The 25,000-nt window shown below is 43.0% G+C and overlaps 1 protein-coding gene across 1 annotated transcript in view; it reads right to left on the bottom strand.

Moving 5' to 3' along the window:
• The window catches only part of LOC147028152 (scavenger receptor cysteine-rich domain-containing protein DMBT1-like), a 122,112-nt gene that overhangs the window by 19,241 nt on the left and 77,871 nt on the right, over window positions 1-25,000 (bottom strand). The window contains 2 exon segments of the mRNA XM_085878293.1: window positions 16,324-16,362; window positions 17,424-17,735. Coding sequence (XP_085734419.1) covers window positions 16,324-16,362; window positions 17,424-17,735 — 351 coding nt within the window.

Below are 25,000 nucleotides of genomic sequence, written 5' to 3'. Positions count from 1 at the left end.
CTCACACGGACGACTTAAATAAAATTGCCGGCGCTAAGACATACATGCCGGGGGCGCACTCATATGTACAGTACATCTTAACCTTAACTTACAAATTTTTCACTAAACCATGGCCCAGGATCAATGGACTCTGCAAAAAGAAAGCAGTTAGCAGGGAGCCAGGCTGCTTGCATGCAGTCTCTGGCTCAAACAATGCAGGTGATGGGGAACGTGGCCGGCTGCTCACTCGCAGTCCAAGGCCTTCCCTTTTTAACTGAACGCAGTGAACCACAACGGTGCATGGGCTGCACAAACGCAGTCTCCGTGCCAGCTCAAGTGGCACACGCAATGAACACAACGAATGGATGGATGAACACAAACACGGTGCATGGGCCGCCACTGCAGGCCCGTGTTGTAGCTGCCAACAGGGCAGTTCTTGCAGCTTGCAAACTGTTGCCTTCATCCTGGCGCACATGGCAATGAACAGGGGGGGGGGGGGCAGAGCAAAATTGAACGGGGGCTGGTGAACAGGGGCAGTGGGCATGGCATGGCAAAGCCAGCAGGCAAACACAGCCCGCAGAAGAAGGCCGCTGCAGGCAAACACAGCCGGCAGACGATCTGGCCGGCACAGGCCTTGAAGCACAGCAGCTGCAGACAATCCGACCGGCACAGGCCTTGCAGCAAAACAACAGCTGCCGATGAAGCTGGCCAGCCTTCGCCGTTCAGTGGAGGTTGGTGGAGGGAGTGCGGTGGTGCTGGCCACTCGGAAGGCGGGCTCGGACCTACCCTACGGTCTCCCTCCCAACCTATCACCTTTGCCTGTCACTGTCCATACCCACTCCCTTAATTTGTCCAAACCCCAATTTAGCCCCAACTTATTTTTTTATTTTTACTTCCCCACTATAAATCGTCCCCTAACCCCCTGTACTGTCTTTGTTTGGCTAACCTATCCTGTCACCTAGCCTACTCCCAACCCCTACGTTCCCTTCCCGGAGGGGAATAAGGGAGAGCTAGCGTCCTTTGTCGAGGCCCAACGAAGCCTCAGAATGGCCTCACCAGACTTCAGCGATCTATAACACAAAGTGGGTCCAGCGGCCCACAACGAGAGTGAGGGGATGGATGGTGCGGAGGGGTACACTTCCTATCTACCCTAACCATTTAACTGTTAAACTACCCCGGGGCTTTCACCAAGCGCCTCTCGCTTAAACTATTGGTTCTATAAACCCAGATTCCCGTCGCCTGTGTTGGTGTCCTCACAATTTCGGGCCTCGCCCCCCCCCCCAATTTTCTCTCCGTGCCCTCACACGGTCTCATGGCTGGGACACGTGGCTCCCTTTGGCAAGCATGACCCTCTGCCGAATCTCCCGCTATGGCACCCCCGGGCACTACACTGCCTCCGAGCCTACCAGCTCCCTAACACCAGGGAGTGCCCCCCATGGCACCTCCCCTGAAACGCACACGTGGCAGGCTGGCTTCCCGGGCCCCTTTCCGAGGGTCACCCGTGCCCACAACACTGCCCACGCGGCTAATGGCGCCCCGGGCCCCCCGCACCAAGCAGGCGCACCTGTGCCCACTACGCTATCCCGGCCCCCCATGGGCCCTTGGCCTACCACGGCAGATGAGCCTGGTGCCCTGGGTACCCACTCAGCGATACTCACCTTTCGCAGCCACGCTCCCAGCCCGTCAACAGGGCTCCTGCACCCCTCCAAATGGGTTTCGAGCCTACACTCCCACCAACAACAAAACGACCTCCATTTTTCAATTTGACTAACCCAGCTAACTTACTTTATACTGACCCCGGGGTCCCTTCCGCGGGAGTCACTCCTCCCCCCAATCACTCATCGCACCATGCAGTCCCCATTCGCTCCATTCACACAGACCCGCTGGCCTCACTCACTCACCAAGCACATGCTTCCACTTCACTCACCAACAACTCTTCAACACACTCACCGCTGAACTCTGCCATCCTTTTAACTACCTCCCCTAACTAACTCGTGCTCCCACGTCGTCCCTTAAACTAGTAGAACGTTCCTTTTAACACTACGTAGCTAAACTACGTCCCCTCTACGCATCCATAGTCTGTCACTGTCTCCAAATCAATAAAAAATCATTTCCCCACCTAAATCTGGCTACAATCCCTCTAACTAATCCATTCCACGGACTCCATGAGGAGTTACCCCTGCCCCATGAAGTCGGTCTAACTAAGCTAACCCTTCCCCCTAACTAGTTTCATCCTGTGCCCTGGTCAAGGGGGTCTTCCACCCCTTGCCCAGGAATCCTGTGCACCCGAAAGTGAGGTTTGCTTTTTTTTTTTTTTTTTCTTCACATGCGCAGCACCAGCGCGGCAACTCACAGCTCGAGCACTTTGCACCTGCCCGTGACGTCATGCAGCTGCACGTGTTCCTCGTCCCTCCTTGGACGGTACCATCCGGCAGGGATACCCCTCCTGCCGGATTCCAACCCCACGTGCAGCCATGACGTCACCGTGCGCATAAAAAAAAAACAAGCCCCACGTCTCGAGGGGTTCCCCACGCGAACACATGTGCTTTGCCCGTTGGAGCTTAACACACACGATCGCGTGGAGAACCCGTCCGGTCCAAATCCGTAATCCTGCCTAAACTTTGTCCGTCCGCGGGATCGGCAAATCCACCGCTGGCGTTTCCGGACCGGGATTTCACTCTCGCAAGCGAGCACGTGGGGGCCACGTGCGTTGCACAGCACGGACCTCGTGCTCAATGCTGGGTGAACCCGGCACGGTTCCTGAAACAGCTACAGCCGCTACTCGGCTTTCTTTCCTCTCATGTCGCCGTCGTCGCCATTCGACCCACGCACACCTGCGTGTTACGACGCTCACACTCCACACCATTAAACTCACACCGGGAGACGCGGCTGCATGTTCACACATGCCGACCGACATCTCCCTTACACACGCTGTCTCTCTCACGCATACCATCTCCCTCGCACACGTGGCTCCACTCACTCGCGGCCTTCCACTCACTCGTGCCATTTCCCTCACACAAACCATACCACTCACACACGCGGGGGCACTCGCCCGCGGTTACTCACTCATACTGGCCGTTTCACTCACACACACGTCGACACTCACACACGGTGCCTCACCCACACAATGCATGCTGGGAAGCACACACTCCGGCACACTCGCCACCACACCACTCACACGTGGTGCTCCATTCATACTGGCCGTTTCACTCACACACACGGCCTCTTCCACTCGCGGTGCCCCTTTTACACACGGCGTGCTGGGAAGCACGTACTCCGGCACAATCGCCACCACACCACTCACACACGGGGTCGCTTCCACACATGGGGACGCACTCACACCTGGGGTCTCGTCCACACACGGGGTCTTACTCACACCTTGCACCATACACACCGGGACAACCACACTGGGGATTTGTGTCCCCACAAGGGTCTCCGGGGCCTCTATACCCCCCAAGCTCTCCGTGCACCCGTTCGCAGCACTTCTCCCCTCGAACTCGCAAAGCACGACCGAACCCACCTGGTCGTGACTCGCCTCAAGGGGGCATACTCCCTCCCCTCGTTCCTGGAGGAGGCTATCCCGCTGCTCGCACTGGGTCCCTACACGCTCCGCCAGCTCCCCTCATGGTCCTCCCCTACCTCCGTGTGTGTGTGTGTACGTCTTCAGCCTTGTCATTATCATGCAGTCTCTCCTCTATTTTTTCTGTCTCCCGTGTCTCTATACATTTTCTCTCCTGGTTCCTTTTTTCTGTCTCTTCCTGGTTCCTTTTTCCTTCCCATCTGAGTCGTTCTTTCTCTCTGAGCCCCATTAGCTGTTCGTTCTCCCTCCGGAGCTCCTCAATCTCCGTTGACTCCAGTCTCGCTCTCCGTTTTAGTTGTTCAATTTCACACTCATATAGTTGTTGTTTTCTCTCCCACTGTTCCTCCTGCTCTTTGTTTTCCAATCTCATTGTTTCTTTCAATTGGCTCATTTCCTTCCTGTGTTTCATTCGCTGTTCTCTCACTACTCTTCCTCGTTTCCTCTCCTGTCCTTCCTTCTCCAGTTTCATGGTTTTCTTCATTTGGTTAATCTCCTTTTTGTGTTTCATCTGCTGCTGTCTAATTACTCTTCCTCGTTTCCTCTCCTGTCTTTCCTTATCCAGTTTCATGGTTTTCTACATTTGGTTCATCTCCATTTTGTGTTTCATTCGCTGTTCTTTGTCTATCTCCTCGTACTCCAGCCTCAGCTTTTCTTTCAATTGGTCAACCTCAGATTCATGTTCTTTTTGTTTTCTATTCCATTGTTCCTCTCGTTCTTCCCTCTCCAATCTCCTTGTGTCCTTCAATCTCCTGATTTCTCCTTCCTGCTTCATTCCTTGCTCCTTCAACTTCTCCTCGTATTCCAACCTATTTTTTTCCTTTTGTCGTTCAGTTTCAAATTCATACTCTTTCAGTTTTTTATTCCACTGTCTCTCTTGTTCCTCGTTCTGCAATCTCATCGTTTCCTTCAATTGACGGATTTCTTTCTCCTGTCTCATTCCTTGTTCTTTGTATTTCCTATTCCACTGTCTTCCTTGTTCCTCATTCTGCAATCTCGTTATTTCTTTCAGTTGGCTGACTTCCTTCTCCTGTCTGATTCGTTCTTCCATCATTACTCTTTTTTGCATCTCATTCTGCAATCTCGTGGTTTCCTTCAGTTGGCTGATTTCCTTCTCCTGTCTCATTCCTTGTTCTTTCAGTACTCTTTCTTGTTCCTCATTCTTTAATCTGGCCTTCGCTTCCAGCTGTTCGATCTGTACAGTGTGGTTCCTTAACGTTTCATTCTCTGCTGTCGTTCTTTCTTCTCTCACCATCCTCAACTCGTTTTGTAATCCCCTCTCTTTGTTTTGGTGTTTCTGTAAATCAGAAGCTTTCTTTTCCAATTCCTTTCTCATCTCCGCACACTCCGACTTTGCTTTGGCTTCTACTTGTTCAATCTGCTCAGTGTGGTTCCTTAACGTTTCATTCTCTGTTCTCTTCCTTTCCTCTTTTAACATCCTCAGTTCGTCTTGTAATCCTCTTTCTTTGTTTTCGTGTTTCAGTATCTCAGAAGTTTTTGTTTCCAATTCCTTTCTCAATTTGCGTGCTTCTTCACTCATTTCATCTCTTCTTTCCACCGCTTCCCTCCTCAATTCGTCCCTGTTTTTACTGTATTCATTTAGTTTTTTCTGCCATTCCTTTCCCATTCTTATCTCCCCTTCCAGGATTTCTCTTTTAAACTGGCTTGCCCTTACCTCTCGCTTCAGTAGTTCCAATTCTCCATCTTGTTCGCGTTTTTCCTTTTCAAGCTTTGTTTTCCTTTCTCCTTCCTCCCTCAATTCTCCCTGCAGTTCTTCGAACTGTTCTGACTTTTCCAGCAATTCCTCCGCCCTTTCCTCGAGCTGTCTCTCTCCTCTTTTTATCTTCCATTCTAGGCTTTCTCTTTCCTGATTGCCTGTTCTTATCTCTTCCTTCAATTGATCCAACTCCCCATCGTGTTCACATTTTTTCTCTTCCAACTGTATTTCCCTCACTCTCCCCTCCAGTTCTTTGAACCGCCTTGCTTGCTCCAATAATTTTTCCATTAATTGTTTTACTTCCAAGTCGTGCTCCTTTTGTTTCTTTTCGAGCTCGGTTTTCCATTCTTCCTCCCATCGTTTCCTTTCCTGGGAGATACCAATCTGCTGTTCCTCTATTCTTTTGTTCAGTTTGCTCTTCGCATATTCCAACTGACGGGTATAAAACACTACCAAATTCTTTTTCCCACGTAATTTGTCGACTCTATTGGCCAAGTCATGTTTTTGCCACCGAATTCGTTCCAGTAAATCGTCCAATCGCTGTGTCCCCCCGTACACGTAATTTTTCTGAAGCGCGTCTGCGTGCCGTTGTGACTCGTCCACTCCACGTTGCACCTCCTCGATATATTCTTCATAACGCTTCACCTTTTCCAAGACATCCCCCAATTGTGCCTGAAGCCTGCCAATGCTCGCATAGTCATCCTGCCACGCCTGCCATGGCACATGCCGTGACCACGTGCCTTGAACCGGTGACTGGGAGCTCACGCCTCGTGCTGTGCCATTAATATCAGCCCGCTCCGTGCTGCCATTGTGCGACTCCGTTTGCCGGCAAAGTTCGTGCTCAAGCCGCTCCCACTGACCACAGTTAGTGGTGGGGTTATAATTATAAAAAGAACCGACCTGGGCCATGGATCCTACATGACGACACATACCTAATACCCTCGGCTCCCGCTCGCCTTGAGATGCCATCTTATTTCTCGTAAAGGGTTAATTTGAATCGCTCGTAATTTGGAGGGAATCGGGGGTCGCTCCTCTCACCCCTGGACCGATTCCCGTGAATTTAGCTGGAGACAGGAGAGCCCGTTTTCCCGTTCTCCGATACCAGTGCCGCGAGGAGGGCGATGAGTTTATATCGCACGACCTGACACCAGTGTTGCGGATTCGCGCCCGCCGGCGTGCGAACGGCCACGTAACTCGAATCGCGGCACGTCGCCCACCGGACGGACAATCCCGTCGTGACCCTCTCGGACTAACACCGGGAACTAGTCACGGGTGGACCTTTCGGCCTCACCACGATCGTGCCAATCGGCCCCCGCGTGGGATAGGGTTGCTCGCCAAATTCGACCTACCTAAGTACCCACACGGAGGGTAGACCGGGCGATCGCACCTCGCCGCAGGTCGACTTCGGACACGGGCCACTTTAAGCGACCCGTTCCGTACTATTGGGATAACCGAGCGGTGTTATCGTCGGCCTCGACGGTTCGATTAATTATCGGGCGTTTTAGCCCACGACCAACCCTTTACGTGAAGTAAGATGGAGATTCAATAAAGGAAAAGACGAAGCGAAACGGGAAAACAGTTCAACATAAAGCACATTTATTTTGCGATGAGCGGAAAGCACACATATACAATTACACCAAAAGCAAAGGTAAAAGAAGAAGAAGAAACACACAATAATGCACAAAAAGCAAATGTAAAAGCAAAAGACAATGCAGAGCTAACCGACTACCGAGCACACGGCAACACTTATACAGTTTTACTTCACAGACGGCGCCGACAACACATATACTCAAAGCAAAAGAAAAAGGGACCACCCTCCACTATGAGGGGGCAGACGGCCTGGGGCCGAGACCACGTCGAGCCTTCCCGTCTGGTGATGAGCCGCAAAATGGCGCTGGCGCCCCGATTCCGCGGGCCTCGCTGGGACTGCCTGGTATGGGGTGGGAACGGGGCCCCCTTCTCGCACTATCTCAGCGCGGGGGGGAAACAGGAGGGGGTTGTTGATGCTCGGGGGAAGGAGGATATCTCCCTGTCTCGGGTCCCGCGACGAGCGTCTCCACCACAACCTCGGTCGCGTTGCCGGCCTCTCCCCTCCGCAGCTCCCCGACTCTGACACGAGCACCCCCCTCGACCGCCTTCGCCGCCGCCACCTCTCCAACTCTCCACAGCTCCGTCCAACCGCCTTCTCCGACTCCTCTCCTGACTGGCTCTTCCCAACTCCACCGACTGCGAACTGCGCTTGACTCTCAACTCAACTCGACTCCACTTGACTGACTACTACTGCTTCTTCTTCCCAACTCCACCGACTCCCAACTCGACTCCGAACTGCCCCGTTTGGCGAGCGAACGCAGCCCTTTAGAGCCCCCGGGGCCTCGCTCCTTCGCCTTCGACCCTTTACCTTCGACCCTTCACCTCTGGCTGGCTCCCCATTGGACCGAGGAAAAGTGGGCATGAATGCTTTTTGATCCATGAATTTGCATTTAGCGATATTACTCCAACGCACCTGGGGGCGGGGCCAAATCGCCCCACGCTCGCCGATAGGACGGAACAGAAATGGGCGTGAGTCGTTTTTGATCCGTTTTCTTCGGAAAGGCTGTGATGTTTCTGCACACGCTGCTCGGTGCGCGCCCTGCACGAGTCCAGTATCGGTGCCCACAAGCGGCGCGGAAATGGCGGTGATGCGATGGTTGCGAGGGCGAGTTGTGACGGTAAAGGTCGTGGCTGTGGTTGTGAAGCGGCGTTGCGGTTGGTGGTTGTTGTGTGATGGCTGTTGAGACGTGGTTGGTGGTGGTAGTAATGGCGGCTGGTCCAAAATAAAGATAGTAAAAGAAAAACGGCGATCTAGAGGGGTCGCAGCCCGAATGAATGACATTTATTCCCTCGAAACAACGGGTTTGGGCCTAACTACACATATACTTACAGAGATATCTCACCTAAGGGACCTGAATGGTGGTTTGCGAATTTCGTCAACCACAACAATATATATATATATATATATATATATATATATATATATATATATATATATATATATATATATATATATATATATATATATATATACGTTCAATAAAACAAGAAGCATTTTATTATTTTAAAACGATATTCGCATCGACATTTCCACACATGATATGAGGTAATCCACATAGTGGACTGAGACAAAAGCCAGAATTGAGGGGGACAGGGTACAATGTACCATGAACCAAATTTAATAATGTATTTACATGTGTATATGTATATGTATATGTATATGTATATGTATATATATATATATATATGTATATATATATATATATATATATATATATATATATATACAGTGGGGAGAACAAGTATTTGATACACTGCCGATTTTGCAGGTTTTCCCACTTACAAAGCACGTATAGGTCTGTAATTTTTATCATCGGTACACTTCAACTATGAAAGACGGAATCTAAAACAAAAATACTGAAAATCACACTGTATAATTTTTAAATAATTAATTTGCATTTTATTGCATGAAATAAGTATTTGATCACCTCCCAACCAGTAAGAATTCCGGCTCTCACAGGCCTGTTAGTTTTGTCTTGAAGAACCCTCCCATTCTCCACTCATTACCTGTATTAACTGCACCTGTTTGAACTCGTTATCTGCATAAAAGACAGCTGTCCACATTCAATCAATCAGACTCCAACCTCTCCACAATGGGCAAGACCAGAGAGCTGTCGAAGGACAATCAGGGACAAAATTGTAGACTTGCACAAGGCTGGGATGGGCGACAGGACAATAGGCAAGCAGCTTGATGAGAAGGCAACAACTGTTGGCGCAATTATTAGAAAATGAAAGAAGTTCAATATAACAGTCAATCTCCCTCGGTCTGGGGCTCCATGCAAGATCTCACCTCGTGGAGCCTCAATGATCATGAGAAAGGTGAGGGATCAGCCCAGAACTACACGGCAGGGGCTGGTCAATGACCTGAAGAGAGCTGGGACCACAGTATCAAAATTAACCATCAGTAACACACTTCGCCGTCATGGATTAAAATCCTGCAGCGCACGCAAGGTCCCTATGCTCAAGCCAGCGCATGTCCAGGCCTGTCTGAAGTTTGCCAATGACCATCTGGATGATCCAGACGAGGAATGGGAGAAGGTCATGTAGTCTGATGAGACCAAAATAGAGCTTTTTGTTTTAAACTCCACTCGCTGTGTTTGGAGGAAGAAGAAGGATGAGCACAACCCCAAGAACACCATCCCAACCGTGAAGCATGGAGGTGGAAACATCATTATTTGGGGATGCTTTTCTGCAAAGGGGACAGGATGACTGCACTGTATTGAGGGGAGGATGGATGGGGCCATGTATCACGAGATCTTGGCCAACAACCTCCTTCCCTCAACAAGAGCATTTTCGATGGGGCGTGGCTGGGTCTTCCAGCATGACAACGACCCGAAACACGCAGCCAGGGCAACTAAGGAGTGGCTCCGTTGGAAGCATCTCAAGGTCCTGGAGTGGCCTCGCCAGTCGACAGAGCTGAACCCAAGAGAAAATCTTTGGAGGAAGCTGAAAGTCTGTGTTACCCAGCAACAGACCCGAAACCTGAAGGATCTGGAGAAGATCTGTATGCAGGAGTGGGCCAAAATCCCTGCTGCAGTCTGTGCAAACCTGGTAAAGAACTACAGGAAAGGTCTGATCTCTGTAATTGCAAACAAAGGTTTCTGTATCAAATATTAAATTCTGTTTTTCTGATGTATCAAATACTTATTTCAGGCAATAAAATGCAAATTAATTATTTAAAAATCATACAATGTGATTTTCAAGATTGTTATTTTAGATTCCGTCTTTCACAGTTGAAGTGTACCTATGATAAAAATTACAGACCTCGAAGTGCTTTGTAAGTGGGAAAACCTGCAAAATCGGCAGTGTATCAAATACTTGTTCTCCCCACTGTATATATATATATATATATATATATATATATATATATATATATATATATATATATATATATATATATATATATATATATATATATATATATATATTGTTATAGTTAATGTAATTTTAGTTTGGATTTAATCAATCTGTGTTATTAAATTTGGCGTATGGTACATTCTACCCCTCCACCCCTCAATCCTGGCTTTTGTTTCAGTCCACTATGTGGATCACCACCACTAAACTGAAAATAAATACGCTGATAAATACGAAAAGAAATACGCTCTCTGCTGATGACTCCACCCTCTGCCGTACCATCGGTCATCCCTCAGACCGGCAAGTTGCAGCTTCTTCACTCATTGCAGATCTGGGTAAAATCACAAACTTGTCCAACATGTGGAACATGTCTTTCAATCCGGACAAATCACTATGTCTCTCCGAAAGGACCGTTTAGAACCCCCCCCCCCCATCCACTTTCTCTACAATTCTCTGGAAGAAGTCCTTTCTTTCAAGCTTCTGGGTCTCACTGTCTGCCATGACCTTTCCTGGGAAAGCCACATTTCAAACCTGGCCTCCAAAGCCAGTCGCCGACTGGGAATCCTCCATCGTGCAAATTCCTTCCTCGGCCCACCAGAGCTCCTGACCACTTACACAGCTTTTGTCCGCAGCCTGATGGAGTACTGCTCTCCCTTATGGGCTGGTGCTCCTGCTTCCCACCTTTCTCGGCTTCACACTGTGGAAACCAGGGCATTTCGGATCAATGGCATCTCCCGCAATGAGGCTGAGTCTTTGGGCCTCTCACTCTCTCACCGTAGGCTGATCGGTGGTCTTTCTGTCTTCTACCGTCTCCTCTCCAGCCTCGCCCCCCCTCCCCCTGCTCTCTCTGCGATTTCTCCCAACCACATTTCCGCAGGGCGCTCAAGGTCTGCCAGCAATGCCCTTCTGGTAAAACTACCAAAATCACGAATCACTGCTCACCTTCACTCTTTCATTCCTCTTTTTTCCCGCCTTTGGAATAAATTCGCTCACTCTATTCAATCCCATTCTTCCCTCCAGGCCTTCAAAACAGCTGTTCCCTACCACCTCTTAGCATCCCCTATCCAAATCCTCAATCCTTTCTACCCCCGATAATCCACCCAAGCCCACCTTCTTCAAATTCCCTGCTTTCCTTCCTGAAAGTCCATGTAATGCCCATCTTGTATTCTCCATGTTCCCTGCCCCATCCCTCTCCCTTCCACAGATCTCTTCATGTCTGTTCCCCACTCTTTTGTCCTTCCCACTCCCGCCCCTCTTGTCTCATGCCCCCCTTGCTGTGCATTTTGTGTTCGCTCTCACATGAGCCTAGACAAGATATACAAAATATATATATATATATATATATATATATATATATATATATATATATATATATATATAATAGAATGTTAATTGCCATTCACAACACACAGAGCCCAGTGTAGCTACCGGGCGCCATCTTGGTTAGCATTCGATGCTGGGTGAGAGTGATTTCCGTGATGCGTTTTCATGTAATTTAGAACAAAAATCAATCGAGTTTTTTCACCTTTTGTGTGATAGTTATCAATCGTAAACTTTATCATAGTAACTATATCACTTTCCTTTTCACAATAACGTTCGAGACCAAATATTGTATATTTGGGAGCGTGAAGAACTCGGGCCGTTTTTAGGAACCTTACTACGACCCTACGATTTCAGATCAAGTCTGTCTGCCCGTTTATTTCACAATTTTTATTTTTGGTCAAAATTGAAAACATGAATTTACCTGTCGTTTTTTTTTTTTTCCTTTTTTAATTACGTACCAAAATGATGCAAATCAAAGTGTTGAAATAAAACAAACTTTACGTGTAGTAACACCCAAATTGTTGGCAGCGTGAGTAGAGAATGTACATGTCTGCTGCAGACAGGGTGATTCATCAATGTATGTGCTGTCCCTCAGATCGACGTTAAACTGGATGTCCCATCGCACACTCACCTGACTCCAAGCTGTCTAGCCTGGGTTCGAATCAGACCCTGCTATTAACTGTCCTTCTGGTGTTCCACAGGCAGGGTGATTAATCAATGTGTGTGCCATCCCTCGGATGGACGTTACAATGGACGTTCCATCGCAAAATCGCCTCTAAGCTGTCTAGTTATCGCCGGCACAAGCCGGTTTGTGAAAGACTTGGGTCAAACTTCCCTTGGCCAAACACAATGTGTTAGCATACCCCGCAAGTATGTTCATATTCCTGCTGGGCCGATTGGAAAAATTTCATTGTAACTGATTACCAAAAATAATAACATCATAGTGCATTTTGCACACATGAAGTGGATACCATGCCGAATCAGTGCCATGCCCATGATTGACATTGTTGAGTGGCTTAGAATCGAAACATTGTGGATCCCTTTTCGAATTGATTGGTGCATCCAGTGGCATGGCGTCCTGTCATTATAATATTGAATGATGAGCTACAGTATGCTCATTCGATAAGCTATTGAATGATATAAAATGAAGCATTTCATACTTGGCCGGTTGTGTGAAAAGTAAGTTTTATACAAAACACAGTGCAAGGATTCCCTGGTGTTGCGATTTCAAATTACCCCCTCCTTCATCTTACCCCCCTGGTAACTTGAAATCGCGTGGAAATCGATTTCATTCTCCACCCTACGATTTCAGATTATCCTCCTCAAAACATTTATTCATGAATGTTTATTTACAAAAAAGTAATTTAATTGATATTGAAAACAAATTAGGGAAAAACCATTGACCACATGACAGCCTTTAAAGAGTTTGCAATGAATTTTGATTTTATTATGAATGATTTTATTTTGATATTGTTATTAATTGAAATCAGTATTTCTCATACAGTTATAGTTTTTGCCACATCTTTTATGATATCCTTCTTCGATATAGTTGATACAAATAGACATACTGGTATCTCTTTTTAACCAACTCAGACTATATTTACAATTATGGGAACAATGCAATAAAATCAATGTTTGAGACACGTTGTGGTTTTAATACAATTAACAATTATGTAAAAAATTTTTATGTTTCCAGACTTTGAGACGAGCTTTCAATCTTGTATGTTTTACGTGTTCTATTCAATAAACGTATCATGAGTGGTGGGCATAAGAATTTATCATTTCAGCTAAATCAGGGAGGGGGGTAATGTCAAAGTGTGGGGGTAATATGAAATCGGGTTCAGGCTACCCCCGGGGGTAACTTGAAATCGATTTCAGATTACCGGGAGGTAACTTGAAAGGGGGTAGCTTGAAGTCTTTACATCGGGTTACAAAGGGATTTTGTTCTGACCAATCGCAGCAAGAACTGGAAATGCAGTAAGCACTTATAATGATGCACCCATAGGTTAACGTGTTATATAATGGGGCTGTTAAAGACTACATGGGAAATGTGCCCCTTTTCCTCAAGGGCCCAGAATACTGTAGATCCACATTTTAAATGTGAAAAAATAAACTGAACTGACGCTTTGATGCACACGAGAACGCCTGGAATGTATGACGTCAAGATGTACTTGGGCAGGAATGACGTACAGTAGCTTTTATCCTTTAACCTCAGCAGCATACGAGTTATCGGATTTTCCTTTGTACGAGTGGCCGTTTCTAAAGCAATTCGTTGGAGAATTTCATATGAATTGGGTGTGCTTTATTAAGGTTATGTTGTTTTTCTTTGTGCGTTTCAACACAAAATAAAGTTGATAACACCTGATTTCCGAGCCGTTTGCCGATTTAACATATCTTCCAAATTACCAAGCCTAATTTTTTTTCTACCAATCATACGACGATTGCCAGCTGTTTTAAAGAATAATATTGATGCACATCTCATTGAAACATCAATCATGCAACGTTGTTGTCCACCGCTCCTTCCAAAATCCATATCCAGGTGATGCACGCCATCGCCGAGATGGACCAAAGGAAGGGGGGTGTCAGTTTTTACTCCGTTGGTTTGTATTCTTTCTTGTTTGTCTGGGTGATATCTCAGCCATCCTTTGAGCAAAGAATGTGAAATTTGGGGACAAAGGTGAAGATGTGCTTCGGCTGTGTGTCTGTGTGTATGTTTCTCTGTGACCTCTGCACGCGAAAAGTACTGGACTGATCCTCACCAAACTTCACATGCTAACAGAACATGTACCCGGGAGTGTCCCGATGTAAAAGAATTGTACTTCCAACTTCCGGTTTCCGAATTATGACGTCATCACCTGATTTCGTAACGTTATTTTTTCAAGTTCAGCCGATTGACATGGGGCCAACGCCATTTGCAATAGAATGAAAAAATAATGCTACAGTCAAATGAAGACAATGACTTCCGACTTCCCGGTTTCCGAATTATGACGTCATCACCTGATTGCGTAACGTTAATTTTTCAAGTTCAGCCGACTTGACATGGGACCAACGGAATTTGCTAGATAATGAGAATTAATTAAGTCGCAAATGATGACATGAAACCAGCCTCACATTGTTGAGGCATTGTTTTTTTATCTGATGCGGCAATAAATCTTAACATTTTAGAACTCGAGTCTTCTGCATATAAAACATGGCGGGGAAAATATAATATTATCGTGGTGATGAAAAAAATTAATAATGGTGGCAACCTCTACAATTTTACAATTAACTGTGACATATACTCCTTCAGACCCGCCGTCATCCACGGGGTTCCTGTGCGGAGCACGGGTATCCCTGCTAGTATATATATATATATATATATATATATATATATATATATATATATATATATATATATATATATATATATATATATATATATATATATATATATATATATATATATATATATATATATATATCAAGCAAAAAAAAACACTTCTTCTTTGACGCAAAGGTCAATGTTGGATGCTTTGGTTTGAACCTCCGCTTCAAATTGGTGAAATGTCACATTTTGAAAATTTAGACTTATTCTCACTCAGATTTCAACATCACAATAATGCATATTGTTAAGTTGTTTCAACGTTATTTATTGTTTTTTCATCAGTCAGAACGACCAGTCAGAATAAACAGTCATAATGATTAGTTTCATTAGTTATTTGCATATGTGCTATTTAAATGACTGACACATCATTATCAACATCTATCCCACCTTTGCATTGTTTTTGAAATTGATATACGTAACATCACCTTCATCAACAAAGCCTGGTGTTGGCTTAACTGTTATTGTGCTTAGCTTACGATCCAAGGGTCTTGAGTTTAAGCCCCTGTTGGGCTGTTTAATTAACACCAGGCATGGTTGAATGAGCCTGTCATCCTTCTGAGGTTGGCAAAATGAGTACTCTATGTGCGTTACACATCATGTGCAGTAAATTTCACCTCCCTGCACCTTGTATATATTGTTATTATTTAAAACGCTTATGTACACCACCATTGAAGCCTGGTTGCAAGTTTCCATCTACATTTCTAAAAGAAGAGAGGTAATTACTCTTTAATGGAAAATGTTTTTCGAGTGTTTTTTAACCATGAAAAAAATCGACTGAAGTGAACACACAGTGTGAAAAGATTGGCCTTGAAAACCCTTCTTAAATTGTCCTTTTGAAGGGGGACAGGCATCACACAAACAAATGCACAAACACACATTGTGTTTTATTTAGTAAGATATGGCATGAGCATAAACCACATCCGCTTCGCTGTTAAATTCAGTGTTGATTGCCTTGGTTTGAACCACCGCTTAAAATTAATGAAATGAAACATTGAAAATTTTGAATTATCCTCACTTAAATTTGAACACCATTGTAATGCACACAGTATTATCAAGTTGTTTGAACTTTCTTCATATAAGAAGATGATTTGTTATACCAGATACCACCAGGGGCACGATACGATGTGCACTTAAAGAGTATTGGGTTATTCCCCACCCCCCTCCCTGCCACAAACCCTTCCCCCAGATATTCCACCCAGACAGAAACCATACATGGGGCACCCTGAGGCAAGAAGCAAAATTTGGTTGGATTTGATTCAGTAGTTTTTTTAGTTTTTGGATCATATATAAACAAACAAACATTGAAAGAAACAAATACGCAAATTCACTTTTATGGCGTAGATATTATAGATGATTGTGAGTATCTCATGCATGAAACATTTTTAATCCCTTCACATTCGTGCTTAAGCAATCACTCACGTGAGGAAATCGGAGCAGCTGTTGTGGTCTCCAGCACTTCTGCAAAACAAAAGTTTGATTCTTTCATATCAGGAGAGTTCATATCACCTTCTCATGATACAGATGTATTCAAGGTGAGAGCAGCAAAAGCATCTGATAATTTCAACTTATGTGGATTTATTTTTATTTTTAACTTCAACCTGTGCACCTGCTTTGCATGAATCTTTCCAGTGCCTTCTGCTCTGTTGATATTTAACTGTGCTTCCCTCCTTCTTGGCCAGGTGTTTGCTTAACAGCTAATGTAACTGGCTTAAGATCTTAGGGTCTTAAGTTTGAGTCCCTGTTGTGCTGTTAAATAACACCAAGTGGGTTTACTCAGCCTGTCATCCTTCTGTGGTCGGCAAAATGAGTACCAGCTTACTGGCAATAGGGGGCAGTGCATCAGCGGCACAACTATGCTCCCAACAATGATGCAACCAGAAGCCACAGGCTGTATACAAAATAATATTCCCTCCTCCATCAAAATAACAAATCAAATGAAGATTATCAATTTCATGTTTGTGGCCGTACTTCACCACTTAAATAAAATCATAATTCCTCATCAACTCTTAACTCGATAAATATGAAGAACTGGGAGTGATAAACTTTTACAACTATTGGTCATATTTTTCGAATGTTAATGGAACAACAAATGCCCCCATTTATGTCCTGCTTTCCTATATTCACAGTAAGCCATGTGTCAGGTTCCCCCAAATAATGTTTTTTTACTCATGCGTATACATTGCTTTGATTATTTACATGATTTCTGGATGTGCCAATGGCTCGAATGCAGTGCCACCATAGATAAGGGAGGACAATGTCCAACTATTTTCACAAGGCAGCAGTTATATTTAATATCTGCAGTCAGGCCATACTAACAGACAAAACTGCCAGCTCCAAACGAAAGTTAAACAGTGATGCTAGAGAGATTCGAGACAGTTCCACCTTGTCAAGCACCAGGATTACAGTTTATAGTTTGAATGGGAATCAACACCAGACAAGACAGCAAAAATAAAGTTTACTGCCTTTGAGAAATCCTATGGTCAGCCCAACATACACATAAATTTATGTAAAATGCACACCTTGACAAATAACTGAAGCATCTTCGTAGTGGGCGCAATCGTGATTTTCCCAGCCTGAATGTCGGCAGTGAGAGAGATCTGTTTCATTGCCATAGCACCGCATGTTGTCCATCCAGATTGGTCCATGTCCTTGGCCAAACCATGATCGAGTTGGGTAGGCTAAGACCATTCCACAGCCAAGTTGACGGCATACCACCCGGGCATCATTGATGCTCCACATATCATCACAAACCGTCCCCCAAGTTCCTCTGTAGAGAATTTCCACCCGACCTTCACAGCGGTGTGATCCTCCAGCGAGACGCAAAGTTGTTGCTGAGAAAGGTAAACAGAATGAGGAGGAAAATAGGGAATTGTTTATTCTTTCAATAGTGCACACTAAAAATCAATTCAAAATTGGTGAAGGTTTGGTTGCATTCTACAAGTCCCTCCAAAACTCTGTTGAGTGAGCTCTTGTTTTCAGAGTTGGACTATGTCTCCTAATATTTTGAGACACAGAATGAATATGTGTGTTCTCAACACAATATATATATATATATATATATATATATATATATATATATATATATATATATATATATATATATATATATATATATATATATATACATATATACAGTAGCAGTCAAAAGTTTGCACACACCTACTCATTCAAGGGTTTTTCTTTATTTTTACTATTTTGTACATTGTAGAATAATAGTGAAAACATCACATATGGAATTATGAAACATGAAATAACACATATGCAATTATATAGTAACCAAAAAAGTGTTAAACAATCCAAAGTATATTTTATATTTTAGATTATTCAAAGTAGCCACCCTTTATCTTGATGACAAATTTGCACACTCTTGGCATTATCTCAACCAGCTTCATGATGTAGTCACCTGGAATGCTTTTCAATTAACAGGTGTGCCTTGTTAAAAGTTAATTTGTAGAATTTCTTTCCTTCTTAATGCGTTTGAGCCAATCAGTTGTGTTGTGACAAGGTTGGGGTGGTATACAGTAAATAGCCCTATTTGGTAAAAGATCATTATTTTGTCTGTACTGTAGTAGTCCATATTATGACAAGAACAACTCAACTAAGAAAAGAGAAACGACAGTTCATCATTACTTCAAGACATGAAGGTCAGTCAATCCGGAAAATTTCAAGAACTTTGAAAGTTTCTTCACGTGCAGTCGCAAAAACCATCAAGTGCTATGATGAAACTGGCTCTCATGAGGACCGCCACAGGAAAGGAAGACCCAGAGCTACCTCTACTGCAGAGGATAAGTTTATTAGAATATGAGCCTCAGAAATCATCAATTAACTGCACCGAAGATTTCAGTCCAATAAAATGCCTCACAGAGTTCAAGTAACAGACACATCTCAACATCAACTGTTCAGAAGAGACTGTGTGAATCAGACCTTAATGGTCGAATTGCTGCAACAAAACCACTACTGAAGGAGACCAATAATAATAAGAAGAGGCTTGCTTGGGCCAAGAAACACGAGCAATGGACATCAAATTTGAGATTTTTGGCTCCAACCGCCGTGTCTTTGTGAGACACAGAGAAGGTGAATGGATGATCTCTGAATGTGTGGTTCCCACCATGAAGCATGGAGGAGGAGATGTGATGGTGTGGGGGTGCTTTGCTGATGACACTGTCGGTGATTTATTTGGAATTCATGGCACACTTAACCAGCATGGTTCCCACAGCATTCTGCAGTGATATGCCATCCCATCTGGTTTGCACTTAGTGGGACCATCATTTGTTTTTCAACAGGACAATGATCCAAAACACACCTCCAGGCTGTGTAAGGGCTCTTTGACCAAGAAGGAGAATGATGGAGTGCTGCATCAGATGACCTGGCCTCCACAATCACCCGACCTAAACCCAATTGAGATGGTTTGGGATGAGTTGGACAGCAGAGTGAAGGAAAGGCAGCCATCATGTGCTCAGCATATGTGGGAACTCCTTCAAAACTATTGGAAAAGCATTCCAGGTGACTACCTCATGAAGCTGGTTGAGAGAATGCTAAGAGTGGGCAAAGCTGTCATCAAGGCAAAGGGTGGCTACTTTGAAGAATCTGAAATATAAAATATACTTGGGTTTGTTTCACACTTTTTTGGTAAATACGTAATTCCATTTGTGTTATTTCATAATTTTCATGTCTTCACTATTATTCTACAATGTGGACTATATTAAAAATGCAGAAAAAAAAACCCTTGAATGAGTTGGTGTGTCCAAATTTTTGACTGGTACAGTATTTATATGTTTTGATGAAACATACTCTTTACAGAGCATTGCTGCTCCCAAAGCAGTAGTCCATGAGCTAAGGGGATCGACCGTGCACCCCCAACCCAATGATCCAACCCAATGTGTAGCATTGATCCAACATTGAAAAAACTCTTTTCGTCTATTTCTTCTAATGCCCTTTTTAATATGCCAAGTCTCATGGTGGAGCTGGTGATAGTGGTGCCGCTTTTCTGGGATTCTGAGAAGCTACAATTCTTATCAAAAGTGGATTCAGATGTCAAATGAGAGATCAAAGTTTCTTCATGCAACTCTTGGCCTCGCAGATATGATCTCAGACTCTGATCAAGCTACCAAGCATCGTGATCAATGTCCATCTAAGATAAAGGAAGAGTGAGTCATGTGTACAGAGAGCTATTGAAGCAGTGAAGAGTTTCATTAATTCATTTCATGTTGATGACAAGACAGAGCTGTACTGCCTATACTGAGTTGCACGTGCACCTCATGACATTCAGAAAGATGTCATGCAAGTCCCTTATATCGGAAAGCAATAAAAAGAAAAGTTCATCAAGGACAGGCTCGAGAATAAGGCAAATTCCTTTGAGCCAATCAAGATATTAAAGCTGAAGACCATGGCAGACACAAAGAAGCCAATCAAGATCAAGACATCTCGGCAAAAAAGTAATCAAATATAAGCAACAAGGCCACGTCGCTTTTTAACAGCTTATGAAGGATCAAGCTTCGCGTGTTCAACTGGACGTATATGAAGTGATGAATTCCCCACCTCCCCCTGTTCCCTACTCAATAGGTACATCAGACAGTTTTCTGGCAAAAATTGACAAATCCAAGTGCTTCCAGCATCTTGATAAGGATGTCGACGATTCAACTCCATCTCCGAGTGATGAGACAGTGATAGTGGAAGACGGAAATGCTGTCTTCTCTTACACGAGGGAGCTACCAGAGAATTTCACGAAAGATAAGCATCAATACCTTCAATACAGTGTCAATCACAATCAGATGACATCTTCATTACTGACATGTACAACACAGACTCGGTCAAGTCATGTGTAAGGTAGAGAAGAGGAAGTGGTGAGAAGAGGAAGTGGTGAGAAGAGAATCATTCAGGGAGGGAATAAAAAGAAACCAGGAGAGTGGAAACAATTCTTGACTCATGATGAGACCAAGAAACAGCTATTCCAAGTTGTACAAGATGTATGGAGTAAAGATAACATGGCCAAGAATCTTCAGGGTACGAAAATGATATTCATCTGAAAAAGAGCTGTGTACTTGTGAACCTCTCCAGGTGAAGCAAGTGACAAAATCAGAGATCACCTCTTTGAAATCATCTCAGGAAGAAACAGATTCCCATGTAATTCTCCACTGCATGTATGGTAAAGAATAACAGCACAATAATGTACAAGTAAAGAGCCCTGACAGTGACATTTTTGTCATTTTGCTACACTATCTCATCAGATCTCAAAGGTTACCTTGCTCTTTGATAAAGGAAGGGGCAACAAGAAAAAGTTGATGGATGTCTATCAATTTTCTGAGCAGTCCACTCCAGAGTATTGCTCTGTCTAACTTGGTCTACATGCATCCACTGGCTGTGATTCCACAAGTGCCTTGTAAGGGTTTCGGAAAATCAAACCCATCAAATTGATGCAAAAATCGAACAAATTAATGACACCTCTTGCAAACTTGGGATAATCTTGGTCAATTTCAGATTAATAAATAACACGCCTGGAAGAATTCACATGTGCATTATGGGAAATCAAGATTCAAAGATGTTGATGAAGCCCGGCTTCAACTGATGAGTTAGCACATTTTTCCACTATGTAAGAACAGTCTGCAAGAACACATCTGCAGAGTTAATTAGCAAGTGGAAATATGGAAGAGGGCCCATCTTCCAGATCCCCATATCCCCTCTCCGACAGAAAACCATGGTTGGACTACCAGTGAAGACAAAATGGAGCCATTGTTGTCTCAGCTTGACACCCTTCCACCTCAGTTAGTTGATGTTCTTGAATCAGCAGAAGAGGACTCAAGTGATGATGAGTTTGATTCAACCAGTGAACATGACTTCTCAGATACAGATCATGATACAGAGAGTGACGATGAATCATAAGAGAAACATGCTTCCCGATACATTACTCATGATACAGGATACTCATACATATATATGTATAAAAATGAATATATATATATATTCATTTTTATACATATATATGTAAATATGTACATATATAGAAACATATATAAATATACATATATAAATATAAACATATATATATTCATTTTTATACATATATATATATACATATATAAATAAACATATATATATATAAAAATGAATATATATATATATATATATATATATATATATATATATATATATATATATATATATATATATATATATATATATATATATATATATATATATATATATATATATATATATATATATATATATATATATATATATATATATATATATATATATATATATATATATATATATATATATATATTTTATATATATATATATATATATATATATATATATATATATATATATATATGTAAATATGTACATATATAGAAACATATATAAATATACATATACATTCATTTTTATACATATTTATATATATATATATATATATATATATATATATATATATATATATATATATATATATATATATATATATATATATATATATATATATATATATATATATATATATATCTCTAAATATGTACATATATATAAACATAAGTATATATATATAAATATAAATATAAATATGTACACATATATATATATATATATATATATATATATATATATATATATATATATGTGTGTACATATTTATATTTATATTTATATATATATATACTTATGTTTATATATATGTACATATTTAGAGATATATATATATATATATATATATATATATATATATATATATATATATATGTGTATATATATATGTATATATATATATATATATATAAATATGTATAAAAATGAATGTATATGTATATTTATATATGTTTCTATATATGTACATATTTACATATATATATATATATATATATATATATATATATATATATATATATATATATGTATAAAAATGAACATATATATATATATATATATATATGTTCATTTTTATACATATATATATATATATATATATATATATATATATATATATATATATATATATGTAAATATGTACATATATAGAAACATATATAAATATACATATACATTCATTTTTATACATATTTATATATATATATATATATATATATATACATATATATATATACACATATATATATATATATATATATATATATATATATATATATATTTCTATATATATACATATATATAAATATAAATATATATATATAAATATATATATATAAATGTATATATATATATATATATATATATATATATATATATATATATATATATATATATATATATATATATATATATATATATATACAGTCATGCGCCGCTTAACGACGTTCTGGGCAACGACGGATCACATATATGACGGGTCTGCCAGCTCTGGAAAAAAAAAAAAAAAAAATGTAGCTGAAAAATTCCCATCGCCGAGTGATGTAGGTCAGGTCAGGTCAGGTATGGGAGCATGTGCTAGAACAGCACGTCGCTGCGTCCACTTTCCGCCGGTACTCCAGGGGCCTCCGTCTGGCCATCCCCCAGGCAGATGCCAGGCCCATCCCCATCTCCTTGAGATGATGGTCAACCTGTTGCAACCATGAGGCACGTGGTCGACCCACTGGCCTCCTCCACTCATGAGACTCCCTCGCTGAGAGAATCTGGTGAGCAGGATCAGAGTCAGGAAAACGAGCCACATGTCCATACAGCCGCAACTGACGCTCACGGACTATGCAGGTAACAAATCTCATCCGAGTCTCTCTCAGCAACCGCTCGTTGGACACAAAATCCGACCAGCGATAGCCAAGGATTCTCCGAAGAGACCTGGTACCAAAGGAATTAAGTCTCCATCTCAGATCCTTGGTCAGAGTCCAAGTCTCGCACCCATAGAGCAAGACTGGAAGTACCAAGGACCTGAAGACTCGGACTTTCGTCCTCCCGCACAGGTACCGGCAGCGCCACACCCCATGATCCAGTGAATCCATGACTCCCCAGGCCCAACCCAGACGTCTATTGACCTCTGACTCGCAGCCAGCAGAGACATGAATATCACTGCCAAGGTAAGTGAATCTCTCCACGACCTCAACATCCTCACCACAAACAGACACAGACAGGACAGCAGCATCCAAGATGTCACCGAAAGCCTGGATCTTTGTTTTGACCCAAGAAACCCGTAATCCCAACGGCTCCGACTCCTCATTCAGCACCTCGAGGGCCCCCAAGAGGATGTCTAAAGTCTCCGCAAAGATGACTGCATCATCTGCAAAGTCAAGGTCCGAGATCTTGACATTCCCAAATGACGCACCGCAGCTTGATCTCTCCGACATCCTCCCTAAAATCCAGTCCATACAAGTGCTGAAAAGTGTGGGGGCAAGTACACATCCCTGACGAACTCCAGTAACAACTGGAAATAAGTCAGAGATGGTACCACCACACTTCACAGCACTCTCAGTACCAGAGTAGAGTTCAGACATCAGATCGATCAGTTTTGGTGGCACCCCACGAAGACCAAGAATCGTCCAGAGGACATCCCGATTCACTGAATCGAACGCTTTACAGAGATCAACATAGGCTGCAAGCAGCCCCTGCCGAAACTCTCGTCTGTGTTCGGTGAGGACACGAAGTGCAAGGATACGGTCAATCGTTGACCTCTTTGGTGTAAAGCCTGACTGCTCTGGACACTGGTGCTCAAGCAGATGGTGGCGAACCCTATCAAGAATTATCCGAGCAAAGACCTTGCCCGGCACTGAGAGCAGCGTCACCCCTCGGTAGTTGTTGCAGTCTTGGCGATCACCCTTCCCTTTCCAGAGAGGGACAACAAGGCCCCTCTTCCAGTCAGTTGGGATGATGCCTGTGTTCCAGGCAGAGCACAAAACTGCATGCAACGACACGAGTGCAGCATTTCCACCAGCCTTGAGAAGTTCAGCATGGATGCCACAGATCCCTGGAGCTTTGCCCCGTTTCAACTGGTTCACCGCAGCCCGTGTTTCCACAAGCGTAGGTGGACCACAGTTGATTCGAGGGTCAGCAACAGGGATTGTAACACCCTTGACGTCCAATTCGACAGTTGGGGGATCAGCCTGGTACAACCGCTCAAAGTAACCGGCCCAGCGGGCCTTCACTTCAGACT

Source organism: Eptatretus burgeri, chromosome 4, assembly GCF_056783735.1.
Source record: "Eptatretus burgeri isolate ZD-2024b chromosome 4, Ebu_testis_v1, whole genome shotgun sequence".
NCBI classification, from domain to species: domain Eukaryota; kingdom Metazoa; phylum Chordata; class Myxini; order Myxiniformes; family Myxinidae; genus Eptatretus; species Eptatretus burgeri.
The sequence above is the reverse complement of the archived record's forward strand: the minus strand, read 5'-3'. Positions and strand labels throughout refer to the sequence as shown.